At 39.6% G+C, this 18,352-nt stretch overlaps 1 protein-coding gene across 3 annotated transcripts; it reads left to right on the plus strand.

The window, feature by feature from the left end:
* The first annotated feature begins 2,833 nt into the window (after positions 1-2,833).
* On the plus strand, positions 2,834-17,686 carry myom1b (myomesin 1b). 3 transcript variants are annotated; one of them, XM_055230240.1, is made up of 38 exons: positions 2,835-2,914; positions 3,153-3,347; positions 4,593-4,727; positions 4,818-4,980; positions 5,868-6,025; positions 6,114-6,206; positions 6,506-6,594; positions 6,707-6,748; positions 7,329-7,343; positions 7,806-7,967; positions 8,067-8,228; positions 9,124-9,265; positions 9,603-9,802; positions 9,890-9,943; positions 10,018-10,142; positions 10,220-10,403; positions 10,506-10,680; positions 10,749-10,870; positions 12,681-12,877; positions 12,997-13,123; positions 13,223-13,407; positions 13,482-13,596; positions 13,671-13,827; positions 13,893-13,999; positions 14,066-14,110; positions 14,199-14,332; positions 14,415-14,559; positions 14,651-14,710; positions 14,786-14,853; positions 14,931-15,044; positions 15,787-15,874; positions 15,960-15,998; positions 16,082-16,187; positions 16,277-16,440; positions 16,578-16,614; positions 16,696-16,718; positions 16,805-16,860; positions 16,930-17,686. In XM_055230240.1, exons 2-38 carry the CDS (start codon positions 3,196-3,198, stop codon positions 17,185-17,187), a joined length of 4,398 nt encoding a protein of 1,465 aa, XP_055086215.1. In that variant the 5' UTR covers positions 2,835-2,914; positions 3,153-3,195; the 3' UTR covers positions 17,188-17,686. The 3 variants fall into 3 exon arrangements, with proteins under 3 accessions (XP_055086216.1, XP_055086215.1, XP_033842019.1); XM_033986128.2 differs by lacking the exon at positions 7,329-7,343; XM_055230241.1 differs by lacking the exons at positions 3,153-3,347; positions 4,593-4,727; positions 4,818-4,980 and having other exon boundaries at positions 2,834-2,914.
* Positions 17,687-18,352: the final 666 nt, after the last annotated feature.

Raw genomic sequence — 18,352 nt, forward strand, 5'->3', positions numbered from 1 at the left:
GAGCCCTGTGTCCCCTGTCCAGTAGATTTAACCAAAACCATTAATTGCAGTTTTATACAAAAATAAATAAATAAAATGTCTCAGGGGTCCATATTTTTGACCAATTTTACACCAATTTTTATTTGTTTAGCCAAAATACAGAAACACACGCTTGAAAATCACCAGAAAACAAAGAAAATGTTCAGTTGCACTGACTGAAGTCTCTGAGATAGGCCATATAGCCTACTGACTCACAAGTGAGTCGTGACAGAGGTGTTAACAAGTCATGAATGAACCGACTTCATAGTAATATTCTTAAGATATTTTTTAACCTCCTGAGACCTGAGCTCTTGCATGACATGCTTTATTAATTTATCTTTGTTATTTGGGCTTATTGGGACCTGATGAGTCTAAATACAAAGAATTATCTTTTTACATTATGTAGTTTCTGAGAAAAAAAAATATGTAAATCAAATGTCCTCATATGTGGACATTTTAGTCGTTTTGATAAAACATTTGAATAATGATTTGTAAAAACTATTTATGATGACCCTGAACACAGCAACATTTGTCCTGAATGTAAAAACAAAATGAGAAACAATTGTGCCTCCTGGAAAAATGTGCCTCGTGTGACGAGCTGCTGACAGGAGCAGGAAGAAAATAGAAAAATAAAAAATAAAAAAAAATATTCTAAACATTCTAAACCGTTAAAAATGAATATATACAATATATTTACATTGTTGCTGTTCTTGTATGCTGTTATTCGTCTTCTAAAAATTTGCACTGTGGCCTAGACAACCCAAAATGTGTTGTCCACATATGAGGACGCTGGGTCTCAGTTTAACTCTGTCAACTGGACAAAAACTTTAGAGTGAAACGTTTCGCCGCTCATCCAGACGCTTCTTCAATTCTGGTCAGATTTCTGACACTGCCTTATATCGATCTGAAGGAAGAAGCAAACTACACTGAAATTACTAGTTTCCTACACTAAACTCGTTTTCACAGTGCCACTAGTTAGGACGACATAAAAGAGCATTCACCTCACTGTGGACCGCACTGAACGGGACCTTGGGCCCATTACGCAGTCTGCTGTGACAGTTAAAGTGCTTTATAATTGAGCAAAAAAATCTCATATATTTCTATTGGATCCACTTACTCTCCAGAAGGACACTGGACTCCTCCTGCCTCTGTCTGCGCAGCCTGGTTCTGTCTGTGTCGTCCCCTCCGCCACCGTCATCACGGTGTATTTAGTCACAGGTGAAAGAAAAGACCCCCGCCTATAGAAGAAGTGTATGTGCGTTTTCACGGGCTCTGTCTGCTTGAAGGGCGATGTTATAGAAATAAGTTTGTCGATCAGCTGATGGACTCTCACGTCTCTCGTGGCGAGGTGTTTGAGGTGAATGATGCGGGGTGTATGTGAACAAGGTCGACACAAAAGTGAAGTAAACAGATCTAAATTATTACTAAGTTATTGAATTTAGTAATAATTTACTAAATTTAATTTACAGTACTAGTCCGGAGCTCTGGCTACACTATGTCTATTTAAGGTGTAGTATCTTCTAATATAAAGCATGTTTCTTTTTTTTTTTTTTACTATATACAGGTGACTTATTAAATGATGTCTCCTTGTCATTGTATTTCTGTCTGTCTTCTGGGTGTGGTCATACCTTTGTGTAGCAGACCTATATGACTGTAGATCTTGTTACTAATGCATAGGTATTTTCTATACTATGCCACATCGCAACATTGAGGTTTCACCTTAAAAGTCATGGATATGGATGTAAAAAAGAATATGCTCAAGACTGAGGATGCCACTGAAATTTACATGTTGGACCCCGTATTGTCACATTGCACCACCAGAGGTCACCATACACTCATACACTCAGAGCACTCAGAGCAAAAATACGTCTCTCCCTCTCTCTACATATGTATATATGTAGATATGTATGTATGTATGTATGTATGTATGTATGTGCGTGTGTGTGTGTGTGTGTGTGTGTGTGTATGTATGTATATATATATATATATATATATATATATATATATATATATATATATATATATATATATATATATATATATATATATATATATATATATATATATATATATATATATATATATATATATATATATATATATATATATATATATATATATATATATATAAAATCTGTTAGCATGTTTATAAATGAAAGCTTAACTATTTGCTATCTAACAATTATCACTTTATTATAGCCTCATTTATAAAGAACCATAAGAGTATAGGAATGATTCATATTCATCCACATACCAGCCTAGTCTCTTAAGTAGTGTTATGTTTAATAAGTTGACTGAAAGTATTAGTAAAAGATCTGTATGTGGACCAGTCATAAAAGCGGAGGGGAACCGGATACACAGTGGTGATTGAAGGCCCAAAGCCAGAAGGCCCAGTATTCAACACAGAAGCCTCATGAGAGACAACATTTACACCAGCACCTAAATACATGGCTGCTTAATATCTAGGGCCTTCCATCTGAAAAGAATTTTTGCATACTGATCTAAAAATGTTAGTTGGAGAAATAATAACCACTCAAATTATCTACAAAACATCTCTTAAACTGGACATAGTACTTTATTTTAGCAAAAAGCCTAAAACTATACTAAATACAAATGTACATTTTATATTACAATTAACTAACAATGTTTACCTGCATTACAGGGATTGAAGCCTGCACCTATAAATGTGTTGCATGGGACTTGACTTGCCCCCCAGCTCTCTCTGCTATATTTATCTCCACCCTCTCCATAAAAGGATGGGACTGCTGCTTGGACATTCTGTCAAGGGCCAACAGTATTTTTGTTGTGTAGACCACACCACTGCCCGTTACCTGTGGCTTTGCTGGGATATCAAGTGTGGTGTCTTTTTCATTAACCTTTGGAGTGAATCGCCCAGGTAAGTATCACTACAAATTTGCCACTTTTGCATAAATCTATTTGTGCATGACGAATCAAAGCCTGTTAGCCTGAAGTTGAGTACATGTCTCTCAGCTGTCTTGCTAGATTGAATTTGCAGTTTGAATGTCAATATATATAGATTTTTTATAGCACTATGTGTGCCATATATATGTAGATTATGTACATGTTTTAATAGTAAACGTTAGATTCCCTCTCTATACTAACAAACCAAACAGAATAATACACAGACAATAGGCTGGCACAGAAGTCGCCTGCACCATGTCTGGATCCATACCGTTCTACCAGAAGCGCCATCACCACTATGACCGCGGCTACCGCAGCTCGGAGTTGGAGTCCACCATGAGCCGCTACCAGTCCAGCAGCAGGTTCACTGCTGGCAGCAGCAGATCTGCTCTGAGCAGCAGCAGGGGGTAAGGTGGTTTGAAGAAGAAGAGAGGAAGATACGTCTATCATCCCACTTCTTTGTGACAGTAAAGCCCCACTGCCCCTAACACTATCACATACCCCTTCTGCACTGATCAAGGCCTTCACCACCACCTCTCTGCTGGATCACCTTTCCTGGACCATACTGTATTTCATGCTTGGCTGACAAACCCAAGTTTACTTCATCTCAAACACTCCTTCAGCCTGGTTTTCCATTGTAACACTAACAACCACAATCATCTGTACATGCATGTTGATGGACCCTCTTACCTTATGCTTGCTCTTCATGCCTGCCTCACAATGAAATAATCTCTCCTTCTGTGGGATCTGTTCTCATTCACCTGTGAGCTAGAAAACAGTTATGTAATACTTAGACATGGAACTTAAACTCTGCTTTGCAGAAAGAAAAAAAAATGCTGCTACTTGTATTTTTTTGGTGTTGCTATAATTGATTCAGAAGGTTATTCATTTTGAGATTCTATTCTTTTTTAAAGAATATATAGTATATGGTATATAGACAGCCAGACAGTCTATCAAAAGGTCATTGGAAGATTATGCTGTTTTGTTAGGTTATTATGTGTTTAATGACCTATGTAAATTTCCTTTTACAATGATGTTAGAAATTTAAGGGTTTTATTTAAATGTGACACTGTGCTTTTGCAGCGTCTCAAAGAATGCTCAAAGAGTGTGAACAGATCTGATGGCTTAGGCTTTTTTAATCTCATGTGATCTTCATCTTCGCACATATACAATTCAAAACCACAGCAAGTGTATTGAGGTGCTTTATATGTTATCTGTTATACACACACACATCCATTTTAGAGTTAAAAAGAGAGTGACCGAGAACGATAGTGAAAAAATGCCGACAGTTGCCCTGTCAGCCCTCAGCCTCCAGCCCTGTGTTATCTCACACCCGCACTTTTAAGTGCCACAGATAGTATTTCCATTCCAGCAAAAGCCACTTGTATCCTGAAAGGCCCTGGGAATTAAGTGTAGGATGTAAACATTTCTACACTGCAAAGGAAACAAAAAAGGCCAAATTAATAAAAACTGACATTTTGGTTACTATTTTAATGATAGTTTGTGATGAATTGAATGACAAGTATCCCATAATGAAAACACCACCTCACCTCGATTTCCCAATCCCTCTTATCCTCAACATTTGACTTCTCAGTGTTGTTATCATTTATGTCTGGCCTCGAGCCAGGCTTATGGTTTCCTCTATATCTCAGGCTGTCTGTGTCTTCCCTCTCTGGGCTGGAGGAGAGCAGACTGAGCCCTTTGCCCAAGAGACCTAAGTCGACTTACTTAGCAGTGGACAGAGACAACCACGTCATTGGATATGTAGTGCCTATCTTCAGGGGCAGGTAACCGTCTCATTACCTCATGGACGTGGAACCCCAGAAATGTCCTAAACATTGAACATGTCTTGTGCCCTGCTTTACACTCCTGACTAGGGGAGAATTTGCCTCAGGATTTTCTGATACAGAGGAGGCCAGGGAGAGAGACACTGCTCAGATGAGCCGCAGGGAATTGTTTTCCACGAGCCTGGAGACGGAGCAAATCTCCAGGAAGGAGGCCATGCGTGAGACGGCCAATCGCATCTCTCTCAACAAAAGGGTTAGTTTTCTCAGGGTCAATTAAGAAGCAATGACAAACTCACCTTTATTTAACCTTTTGTCCATTCTATCCATTGTGCTGGATCAGCTTTTGGATATGATCTTCTTTCAGATTCAAGAATGTCATAGTTTTATCTCTGATGGAGTATAGGAGCCAGTTTTCTAGTACTGAGACCCTTGATCTCTTCATACTGACCAGAAATCTACTCATGAGTAATATTAATTCATTGTTACAGGTCCCCCATCTTTACAAAAAAATAAAAATTAAAAAATACAAACCTGCAGAATGTTGTGATGAAATCAGAAACCCAGCAATACAAAAATAAACAAAAAAGTCAATTCCTCCTCATGGTGGATAGCAAGATTTACAGGAAACATTCTCCCACTCAGCCTCTGCATATTTCTTGGTTGTTGTTTGTAGACTACACATGCTCTTGGTTTGAATACTGGATAGTTATAGCTAAGATGCTTCTTTTTATGAGGCTGTTATTTTTCTCTGGGTGATTACAAGACCTAGTTATCTTTGCTGGACATCACCAACCACAGTAACCCCTTTCCTCAATGGATTATGTCTCCCCTCAGTCCTTTACTACTGAGTGATAATTTCACCAGACGATCATGTTTCTTCAGACACACAAGTGTGATGTCCCAAGAGCCATGTCATACTAAGAGTGGTGTGGCCAAGTTTCATCACCACTTTATTAAAAGACATACTGTACTGTTATTACAAATGCAAACTGTGAAATTCTGTTTGAGCATTGCATGTAATGGTTTTGCTACTTTGCAACAGGCATGTACTGCATATGCCTGATACTGTATATACTGTTTATATTATATATTTAAAAACAGTAAAAATGCGTATTTTAACAATTATGTTGTATTTGAAAGATCCATGAGCAAGGAGAGCACTTTAAGCGTATGAACGAAGACAGCCTGATGCACTCTCCAGAGTTTGTGATTAAGCCTCGCTCCCACACAGTGTGGGAGAAGCAGTGTGTGCGCCTGCACTGCACTGTCAGCGGCTGGCCTGACCCCAGGGTCGTATGGTAAGATCACAGCACATCTACATACATGCTTTACTTGGAATTTAATCATATTTATGGACATTTATTAATTCATTCATTATTTTATAAGGTACAAAAACAATGTGGCTATTGACCCCCTTGGCAACCCAGGAAAATATAAACTTGAAAGCAAATACAATGTCCACTCACTGGAAATCAACAGGTGGGTACTTTAATGTTAATGAACTATGTATAACTCATGAACAAAGCCTGTACATTAAGTATATAGCATAAGGAAGTCTCTGCGAGTTCGGAACACTTGGTCTGAATGACATCAGCAGTCACCAGCGTCTATTTATTGCTTGAGTATTTCTGGCTCTCAGGCTGTTATGGAATGCATCACAGTGGGCGCCATCATAGTTTATATGAATAAAATGGCCAGAGCAGTGAGGTTTACATGGGGAAGGGCCCTGTACATGTGAATGTATATAGCACTGATCACCTGATGCTTCTCTGTTTCAGGTGTGATTTTGATGATACTGCACAGTATCGTGTTTCTGCCATGAACTCCAAGGGGGAGCTGTCTGCCTTTGCCTCTGTCGTTGTAAAGAGTAGGTTTAGGTTTAGCTTCATCTCCTCATAGCACCAGTACTATATACAACCATTCAAGCCCAAATGTGATGTGCATTAAACACAGATCTGCTGTGCTCTTCTATTTGGCAGGGTTTAAAGGTGAAGTTGATGAGTTTCTGCCTGCCCCCAGGCGTAAGTACATACAGTTGCACTATATATATATATATATATATATATATATATATATATATATATATATATATATATATATATATATATATATATATATATATATATATATATATATATATATATATATATATATATATATATATATATATATATATATATATATATATATATATATATATATATATATATATATATATATACATACATACATACATATATAATTATCTATAAAGTTATCTTGGTCCTGTTGTCTGCTGTCAATCTTTCAATACAGGGTCAAATTGCAGTTGGTTCACTGTGTTGATAGACCCACTATAATATTTATCTTTTTTAAAATATATTTTAACCTATGCATCGTCTTGTTTGAATATTCAATATTAATACAATTTGACACTAAATACTGGTCAGTACTTTTTAGCAGGGTCTGAGAGTATATCAGGTTAGATTAATTTGCTCAACTGCTTGCTGCTGCCATCCTTTTAGATTGATGTCTTATGTTGTGTGATGGGGTGGGTTTGGGAGACTGGGTGCTACTGCACTAACACTTTCTTATCTCTTTGATGCTGCACTGCCTTTGCAGGGGCCATTACTCGAGGTAACGGGTCACTTTGGGTTTTAAAGGTTTTGGAGTAGTTATTTTTTTAATTGCATGGTCACATCTTACTTCACAGTCTTCTTTAGAAACTGTGGAACAAACATGTAAAGTGTTGTGAGAATGCCTTTTGTCAGCTTTGCTACAGCAATATAATGTTGTTTTTAAATTTATATAGTTCACTTTGTATAGGCACTAGCTCACATTGTGGCTTTGCTGTGAACATTGTCTTTTGCATCATAAAATGTTCATCTTAAATTCTCTTTCTCTCTCTTTTGCCTGTGGGCTTTCATCCACATCTTTCTACACTATTTTCCATCTGTTGTGTGAATGTCGTTCCACTCTATCTTTTTTGGTGGATTTGTAATATACTACATGTATTCTTGCAGTGTTGTGCCCTCACTGTTGGTTTGATGCCTGTCATTCTACCACCTAACATTTCTCTTAATTTTGTTTTGTCTATAGAGGGCCCTGTGTCTGAGTATGGCATTAACTTCCAGATACACATCGTTGATAAGTTTGTAGTTTCATTTGGAAGAGAGGGCGAAACTATGAGCCTGGGATGCACCGCCGTCATTTATCCAACTTTAAACAGATACCAGCCTGAGATCCAGTGGTACAGAGATGGTTGGTCTATGAATTATTCTTTGTTAGTTTAGTACCTACTATAATAAGCCACTTATAACTGCTATTGTTTAATATTAACATTGCTTTCCATGTTTCTAGATGTTTTGCTGTCTCCTTCTAAATGGCACCAGATGCAATGGAGTGGAGACAGAGCCACGCTGACGCTCGCACACCTGAACAAAGAGGACGAGGGACTCTATACTTTACGTGTCACCACTAAGTCTGGATATGAGACACACTCAGCCTACGTATTTGTGAGAGGTATTTTTAATCAACATGTCAATATCTAAAATCTATCTTTTTTCTTTTTACTTTATACTGTTTACTTTTTATTCAAATGTTTCTACTTTTGGGATAAAGCAGGAATAGTGTAACTTTATTATAAAGCTGAATACTTGAATTCTCTGAGGAACTTCTAAAAACTCTCTGCCTCCTCCCCATAATTAAATCCAGGCTTGATTCCATCAGTTGTGTTTGTCAGTATGACAGTTAAAGACACCATTTCTGGCCTTTAAAAGCAAAGCCTCAGTTGGCAACACTAGATAAAGTGTTTTTTAAATAGCACACCTCTGTTTGAACACCATGAAAAGTGGTCAGCATGGCTTATGTCCTGTGTCTTCCGAGACTGAGTGACCTCTGAAGCTTGTGTCTGACTGAACATGGAAGTCCCTGTATAAACCCGTTTGTCCCTCGGCCACAGCTGATAGTCCCACTTTAAAGAGGAGTCTCCCGGGTTTCCATAACAATAAGCTATATGATCCTTTGTGCAGCTGAGCTATTCTAAGGAAGCTCAGCACTGGAATCTCTGGTCTGGCTCTCAACCCAAATAAAATACTGTAAATAACAACTGGAAGGCAAAACAGGCTTTAAATTCAGCCTCCATATTTTTATGTTTTACATACTTCAAAAATATTGTCTCTTACATATTGTATGCAACAGTTGTTTGGTTGGCCTTTGTTCGTCTGTTCAATGTATTCTGAGGCACGTCCCTTATCTTCTTCATTTTGGCCAAGGCTACTGCTAATTCTGTCTTCCTGCCACTGATTACTTTGAACTTGGGCTATTCCTAGCAGAGGCCAGGATATCACTGTTACACTGTATGACCACAAATTTGGCTGTAGTATTTACAAACAGCTGGTGTTATTGTGCGTATCAGATGCTGAGGCTGAGGTGGAAGGAGCCCCAGCTGCACCTCTGGATGTTCGTTGTCTTGATGCCAATAAGGACTACATCATTGTCACCTGGAAGCAGCCAGCAGTCGATGGTGGCAACTCTATTCTTGGCTACTTTGTGGACAGGTCAGTATGGTAACACATTCAGTAAGATTCTCCAATTGCATAATTACTGAATGAATTATTGTCATTCTATTAATTTACCTTTTTTCCCTGATGCTGAGAGCGTATCTCTCTTTCTTTGGACACATAACATACATGCAGTAAGAATCTACTACTCTCTATTGTTAAGTATTAACTTAACAATACAAAAGTAAAGGTGTCAGGGAAGTGTTTGTTCATCACCCATTGTTCCCCTAATACATATTCCTCCAAGAGAACAAGATGACTTCAAATCTTACAAAGTTCAAATAAAAATGAGTTCAAATCTTACATGTATCTTAATGTATTATAATATGTGAAGATGTGAGGTTGGAACAAACCACTGGGTCCAATGCAATGATACTCCTGTGAAGTTTGCCCGTTTCCCCGTCACTGGTCTGGTTGAAGGCCGCTCCTATGTGTTCCGCGTCCGCGCTGTGAACAGCTGTGGTATGAGCTACCCATCCCGAGTGTCTGAGCCTGTCGCTGCTATGGACCCGGCAGACCGCGCACGTATGCGAGGTATGGTATCGACTGTAAACAGGTCATTATTTTAGAGTTTGAGAGAATTTACTAAGGACTTTATGGGGCTTCCCTGGTCATGAACAGGCACTTCTGCTCCCTGGACCGGGCAAATCATTGTGACAGAGGAGGAACCTGCAGGTATAAACTTACCATTTGTATTTTTAACACCAAAAAAGTGTGGGTTATGTTTTCATCTGTGTGTTATTATACAGAAAGTGTTGTTCCTGGAAGGCCTCGTGAACTGCAAGTGACAGAGGCCACCAAAAACTATGTTGTGCTGAGCTGGAAGCCCCCCGGGGAGAAGAGCCTTGAAGGTCTCATGTATTATGTAGAAAAGGTACTTGTAAAAAGTACATATGTAGTATAATATCAGCAATAACTGCCAGTGAAACGTCTTCTTCTTCTTGTCTCTAGTGTGTCTCTGGCACAGACAATTGGCAGAGAGTGAACACAGATATCCCAGTCAAATCTCCACGCTTTGCACTGTTCGATCTGGCTGAAGGGAAATCCTACAGTTTTCGTGTTCGCTGCTGCAACTCTGCTGGAGTGGGTGAACCATCTGATCCAACTGAGGCCACTACAGTCGGAGACAAACTTGGTCAGAATTTAAAAAAATATTTCAATAATTTTAATAATTTAATATCATATAGTATTATTAAAAGTATAGTATTTTAAGACTCAAACATATTGTTATGTACAGATATCCCAGCGGCTCCAGGGAAAGTGGTCCCCACTAGAAATACAGACACCTCAGTGGTAGTGTCCTGGGAAGCCTCCCAGAATGCAAAGGAATTAGTGGGATACTACATAGAATGTAGCATTGAGGGCAGCAATGTGTGGGAACCTTGCAACAACAAGCCTGTGAATGTCACCAGGTAAAATAGATGGGAATATGTTTATGTCTCATTTATAGCCTGAGTTTGAATGTCCATGTGCTCTACAGGTTCATTTGCCATGGCCTGATGACAGGGGAAAGGTACATCTTTAGAGTGAGGGCTGTCAATGCAGCAGGACTCAGCAGCTTCTCTCCAGAATCTGAGGCTGTTGAAGTGAAGGCTGCTATTGGTGAGTAAGATGATAGATCAAAAAGTAATTTGACAGTCAGTGTATACAGCCTCTCATAGCACAATATGTGCAATACAGAAAATGTTTCATGTTTCATGTACAAATGTTCCCAATGGTTTCACTGAATCACTTTGTCACTGTATTCTGCACTTTCATGTGGCCACCACCTCCCTGTCTTGCTACTCCCTTACTCTCCCCTCTACTCCCTGCACAGCCTGAGGCAGGGTCGGGACTTGTAGACTTCCTCTTATTTGGGTCACAGTGATCCAATTCAGTGGTTGTTACAAACCAGCAAGTATCACACACCACCATTTCCATTTTCCCTTCCTATATTGGGCACGAGACTTGTCAACAACCCCACCTGGTGTTTAAAGGTAGCATTTACACTCCTTCCCCAATGGACATGGTTAACTGCATGAAGGTATCTTTCTTAAACTCTCGCCTGGCTCCTTGAACCTTGATTCCTTTACTTTCATGCATGTGTAGACAAAGCAGTTTGTCATCTGTATGTAAGTCAGTCTCTTATAACCATATTAAAGCTTTTAATGAAATAGCATACTTAGGGCATGCCTTTAAAAAAAAAAGAAAAAAAAAAAGATTGCAGATATCAGGGCACTGGTCCGCATACTGCATGCTTTCCTCTCTCACCCTCACTCACCTCGTCATTTGCTGGATGTTGATCGTCTTCATTATGTCTTCTAAAATGAAGACATTTAAACTTAAATTACAATAGATACATTTTTTGTTTAGTATTTTTGCTTTATGATTTTGTGATTGCGTAGTTAAAATTGCCTGTTTTATCCATGCTTTTTCTGCTAACCCCTTTAGGAGGCGGCATTCCTCATGGTGTGTTGGAGATGGGGCCAGGGGGTAACTTGGGCCAACTAACTGAGCACAGACCACCCTGGATGGGCACGCATGAGACTGTCCAGTCCCCTCCTGACACTGTGCCAAAGGGCAAAGCTCAAACTCGTAATGATCCTAGGCAGGGGCCCGGGGCCCATCAAGAGTCTGTGAGCACAGGCTGCAAGCCCCGGACCCCTAACCTGGGCACAGAGCAGTCCACAGACTGTGTTTCAGCTGTAGATGTAGACTCACTCACTCACACTGCTGCACATGTAAAGCCTGTCACACTCGCTCTCTGTGAGCCTGCCTCAGCTCAGTCAAAGGTTTCTGTAGAGGGGCTCACCGACCCTGAGCCCACAAAGTCATGTAAGTTCTCTGTAGATGCTTCTGCTTTTCAAGACACTACAAGGCCAAGGAGAAAGTCCGCAGGTGAGCAGCAAAGGAAAAACACAGATAACTTTGTGTCATCAAGTCATGGCTTTTTTTTTTTGCATTTTCAAATTAACTTTTGCTGGCATTCTCTTCCCCAAGGTAAGTAGTCACCCACCAGTGAAATTCCCTCTGCCTGTCTCACGTCCTGTCATGTGTTAGTCTGTCACCACCACCTCCTCTGTACCAAGGACACTTAACAGACAAATAACAGCAGCTAATCACACCTCATACAATGTGACATCCAAGTCTCACATGGTTTCTAGTACACTCTGAGCTCTGAGAAGTGGGGGCACGTCTAATGATTTCCTTCTGGTATCAGATTTGTGTAAGTAGTCTTACATTTGAGATGACAGAACATCCTTTTACTTATGGTTTAAGTAAAAGGATGTTCTTTGTACAAAAAGCATTGCTCAGTTTGTTCAAATCTGTCAATTTTAGTCACAGAGTCAACACTACATATTACATGCATACAGTATATGATTATCATTTTCACCACTTTGCTGAGGTTAACTGCAATACTTTGTCATTTCAGCATCCCCCACTCCACCCTATGGGATCACTGTTTTAGAGTGTGTGCGTGACTCCATGGTGCTTGCATGGAAACAGCCCAAATCTATTGGTGGCGCTGATATCACAGGCTACTTTGTGGATTACCGGGAGGTCATTGATGGAGTGCCAGGACAGTGGCATGAAGCCAACATTAAGGCAGTCAGTGAGAGAGCATACAGAGTAGGTTTATACGGAATATACTATATTTAATATACATTTAAAAATACACTATACACTGTTACTGTACTTGAAACAGTAATACTGAAGAAGTGTGTTATTAATCTTTCTACTTGGTGCAGGTGTCTGACCTGCTGGAGAATAGAAAGTATCAGTTCCAGGTGAGGGCCGCAAACATGGCGGGTGTGGGGATCCCATCTCTGCCTAGTGACACTTTTCTGTGTGAGGAGTGGACCATTGCAGTCCCAGGTGAGCAGTGGAAAGACAAATGTCCTCTTAGATAGCTCCATTGAGTTGTTATGTCCATAGTCCATAGAAATATTAGGTGTTTGGTCTTTGTGTTGTTAGGTCCACCTCATGACCTGGAGATCAGAGAGGTGCGTAGTGACTCCATGGTGCTGCTATGGAAACCACCTGTATATCAGGGTCGTGACCCCATCAATGGATTTTACATTGATGTCAAGGAAGCAGAGGCTTCGGATGAGGCATGGAGAGGTGTGAACACTAAGGCCACCGACAAGACATTTTATAAGGTACATCTCTTCACTTGGGCTTGTCTATGATACACTGTATCATTTTCATTTTCTTTTCTGATCTTTTTTAACAGGTCAAAAACTTAAGTGAAGGACAGACTTATGTGTTCCGTGTCCGCGCTCAAAACCAGGCGGGTGTGGGAAAATCCTCTGAAGTCACAGAGGCCGTTGAAGCTGTCACCAAACCAGGCACGTCTCTCACACCTTCAGTCACTTTCTATAGAGATATTTACAACACTTAGAAATACATATTTGTCTTTTAGGCACCAAGGAGATTGTTGTGGATGTTGATGACGATGGTATCATCTCCCTAAACTTTGAATGTGGCGAAATTACACAGGACTCCAAGTTTGTGTGGTCCAAAAACTATGAAGAAATCTCTGACTCAACTCGGGTAGCTGTAGAGACCAAGGGAAACAAGTATGTATATCGGTGAACTTGCACTGTTTTGTCCTCAGTCTTATATTTCATGAGTGCATATGCAGGTCCAAGGCTGTGTTCAGCAGTCCTGCAGAGGAAGACATTGGGATTTACTCATGTCATGTCACTCACACGGACGGTGCTTCCTCCAGCTACACTTTGTCTGCTGAAGGTACAATATAACAAGAAGAATGATTACGGCATGTCACTTTCTGATGCATTTTCTCCTTTTGGACAGAGCTGAAAAGACTGCTGCAGATTAGCCACGACCATAAGTTCCCCAGTGAGTATGTTATGCCTCACACAGCTGGTTGTTACTATGTCATGTTTTGTTACTTCCTTAACTCGTTCCTACCCTCTTTACACATTAGTTATTCCACTGAAGTCAGAGTTGGCAGTAGAGATGTTGGAGAAGGGCAGAGTCCGCTTTTGGCTGCAGGCAGAGATGTCGGGAAATGGCAAAATTGATTACGTGTTCAATGATAATGGCATATCTCAGGGGGAGGTCAGGTTTTTCCTTTTTCCCTTCAAGTACTCAAGTGGTAAAATTATTTGAAATTGACTGTGAGGTTTACTCTCTTGTGCAGAAATACAAGATGAATTTTGACAAAAACACAGGAGTTATTGAGATGACCATGGAGTCTTTAACTCCTGCTGACGAGGGGACCTACACCTTCCAGCTTCAGGATGGAAAAGCTAAAAACCAGTCTAGTTTGGTGCTGATTGGGGATGGTAAGTTCATTGTCCCTGCCACTGAGTGGCAGTACAGTTCATTTAAACTCAACTTCTTATTACATGTTTCATTCATGACCCAATCCAACAGTATTTAAAGAGCTGCAAAAGGAGTCTGAGTTCCAAAGAAAAGAATGGTTCCGAAAACAAGGTAAAAAAATACTGTAGGGGGTAAATATAATATATGGTCCTACATATATAATACATAAGACTTTGTGTTGTGTAGGTCCTCACTTTATTGAGTACTTGGGCTATGAGGTGACACCAGAATGCTGTGTGATACTCAAGTGCAAGGCAAGATTTGAAGAGCTATAACAGAAGATATTATTACGTGATATACAATTAGCCAAACAATGTTTTGGACCCCTCAGGTTGGAAACATGAAGAAAGAAACCACTGCTATTTGGTACAAAGACGGTAAAGAGATCAAATCAGATAACAACCTGGGCTTCACAGAGGGAGTGCTAAAGCTAGAAATTGCACAGGTGAGAAATATGTACTGTGCATCAATGTGTATGCTGTGTAATATCTATGTATATTTGTGTTTTCAATACAAGCCACTCAATTCTCTTTCATATATAAATGTAAACAGTGAAATCTGGATCTGTCAACTGTTTGTTGAGGTCAAGTAAGTTAAAGTTTTTACGTGCCACATATCAAATGCCAAACTTTCCTTTTTAGTCACCTTTTATCCTGTTTTAGGGTCTCTCTGTCACTGTTTGGTGGTATAGAACTCATGTTAATATTTATAATAGTTTAAACCAGTCAAGTGGCAGTTTGTGAAAAAAAAAACGTTTTAAACAGGATTTTAACTTTTATTGTTCATCACTTGCGGCCACAGTGTTGTCCCTAAATGTTGAGTGGCATATATAATGCTTAGAGTGTCTATTATATAAACGTGTTACCTTGTTCCATTTCAGCGTGACTCCCCAGCAGAAACAGCAGAGTATGCCGACAGCCTTCTCTGGAGAAAACTCAAAGTTGGAAACATTTATTTTGCCATTACTATAAGTGATAATTGTGGATTTGCAGTTCTGCTTGAGAGTGCTCTTTTTCTTATCAATGTTTGTCCCTTGGCTTTTTTGCCTTTGTCTCTGTTTGTTTTCTGCAGCATCCTTAGCAGAAGAGAAAAGCTTTGCCTTTTCAGATGGTGTCAAAGTCTGTTCCTGTTTTGTCTTTGTAGTGTGTGGTTTATGTTAAATGTGATGCTTATGTTGTCTCCGATAGATTTCCAAGAAAGATTCCGGTGTGTATGAAGTTGTTCTGAAGGATGACAGAGGAAAGGACACTTCTAAATTGAATTTGACAGAACAAGGTAGAGTAGTTAGCAAATCAAAAACATAATACATGCCCCTAAAAATGTTCATGTATCTGCTATAATAACAATGTATCTTTTCAAGGTTTTAAAGACTTGATGAACGAGGTTTTCAGCTTTATTGGTAAGACTGTGAAAATCCAGCCACACAAATCATTTTACAGTATCCACTGGAAATACATGTATACATTATTCTTTGTCTGCCAGCCAATTCCTCCACTCCACTGAAGATCACAAGTACAGAAAATGGCATCCGTCTCTACACATTTGTCAGCTACTACAACGACTTACTCCAAGTGACATGGCATTACAAGTGAGTTCAGACTGCGTTAAGGACAGAAATACATGTACTGCTCCCTGACAGATATTGTAGCTATGGTGACATGTGAACTGTGTTTTTAGGGATTCGGCCATAGCCTTCTCTGACCGTATAAAGAGTGGAGTTGTGGGTGAGCAACTCTGGCTGCAGATCACAGAGCCCACAGAAAAAGACATGGGCACATATGCCATTGAGTTTAATGATGGAAAAGGCGGCTTGAGGAGAACCGTGGAGCTGAGCGGACAAGGTGAGACAGCAACAAATGAAGCGCCCATTCTGTGTCACTCAAGCTAATAAGTCTGACACTGGCATTTTATATAAGGAGTACTGATGAGATGAAAATTTTCATGCTTCTGCTTCTTCTTTCATTTTCCTATTCTGCAGCGTATGATGATGCTTATGCAGAATTCCAGAGACTCAAGTATGTATGAAGTAAATGCATTATTTTTACTGATAGGCACTTAAAAGTGCACTTCTAATGTGGTCGTTTCTCTCTCCTTAGAGCTGCTGCTATTGCAGAGAGAAGTAAGTCATTGTTAATGTTTGTGATGTTTTTTATATAATAGTTCACTTTCAGATTTTTATAGTTTCAATGTATGTTTTTTTCTAAGGTCGTGCTCGAGTAGCAGGAGGTCTGCCTGATGTGGTCACTATCCAGGAGGGCAAGGTGATGCCTCAGAGAGAACTCTATCCTCTATAAAACTCTGTAATAACACATTCGCTTTTTGTCCCTTAGGCCCTGAATTTGACCTGTAATATTTCTGGTGACCCCGTGCCCGTGGTTACCTGGCTAAAGAACGACAAAGAGATCACGTCAGATGAGCACTGCATCCTTAAATTTGCGTCGGGCAAGTTTGCCAGCTTCACGATCACGGGTGTGAATATTTCAGACTCTGGCAAGTACAGCATCCTGGTGAAGAACAAGTACGGCACCGAGAGCGGAGACTTCACTGTAAGTGTGTTCATCCCAGACCAGGCCAGTAAGAGCAAGTAACATGCTCACTGCAAACATGTACAAATGAATGTACTGCAAGAGGCTAAACAGCGAATAAATGTTGAAGTTGTTTGTGTAGAGAGTAAGCAAGTGATTCATTTATGTGAAACCACAGTAAAATTCAGATAACAAAGAAGATAATGTAAAAGAATCTATCAAACACACATTACATGTACCCGTAACCAGTTAGCCTTCTGTTATAAGACATATCAGTTGCTCTAAGTAAATAATCAAGTTACTGTATGTATTATAATTCGATAATTGTTCTAAAGCTTAATCATGTGATTTTATGTTTCCTGTTTTCACTGTGAATGTTGTCACCACACGTTGTTTCCCACCCATCACTTTATGGTCTTTCACTACGATCATGACACTCCCTCATCATTAGATCATTTATTTGTAATGACACTGTTTCAAAGGCCCTGTATTACTGTTCATGCAAGTGTATCACTGTATCCTTGTTGGTGAAACTAATAAATAAGCATGTGCCTTCCTGACACCTCCTCCCTCTCCTGAGTATTTTGTGTGCTCACCCCTTCCTTCATTCACTATTGTCTCTTTATGTTTTAGTCATCTCTCACTTCCTCTTTCCCTCCCAGTCACTGCACACTTGGACTTCTTGAAGACCAAGGACCATCACAAGGAATGCCCTCACTTATTTGTGTAATCCCAAAATGCCACATTTGCAATTACAGATGGTGGGCTTAATTTTTTATTCTCTAAGCTCACTGCCGGTAATTGCATGAAGACTAATACAATTCCCTATGTATAGTCATGTGTTAATGAGTATAAGACAGAATAAAAATTGTTCAGCTTGGTTTGAATAGATAATGCTAAAGTTATAGAATGCAAATGTAAATTAGTAGGACTGTCTGCCTAACACACATGGTAAGTATTATTTGTAATGTGTTGGCTGTTGTGAGTTTTAATGAAAAATGTGATCTAACTGTTTAATTTGCTGTCAGTTGGAGGTTGTGGAGGGGACCCCTGATTTAGGCATTACTTCATATTGGACGGATCCAGATGGAAATGTGGTGTTTGGTCCAAATACACCAAAGGAAAGGATGAAAACTTCCTACACTGGAGCCAAAACACAAGAGGCAGAGAGTATGTTTAAACAAATTGTTGGGTTTTCATTTCATGTTATAATAGTCAATTATTTGTC

The sequence above is a fragment of the Periophthalmus magnuspinnatus genome, chromosome 20 (genome assembly GCF_009829125.3).
Source record: "Periophthalmus magnuspinnatus isolate fPerMag1 chromosome 20, fPerMag1.2.pri, whole genome shotgun sequence".
NCBI lineage: Eukaryota > Metazoa > Chordata > Actinopteri > Gobiiformes > Gobiidae > Periophthalmus > Periophthalmus magnuspinnatus.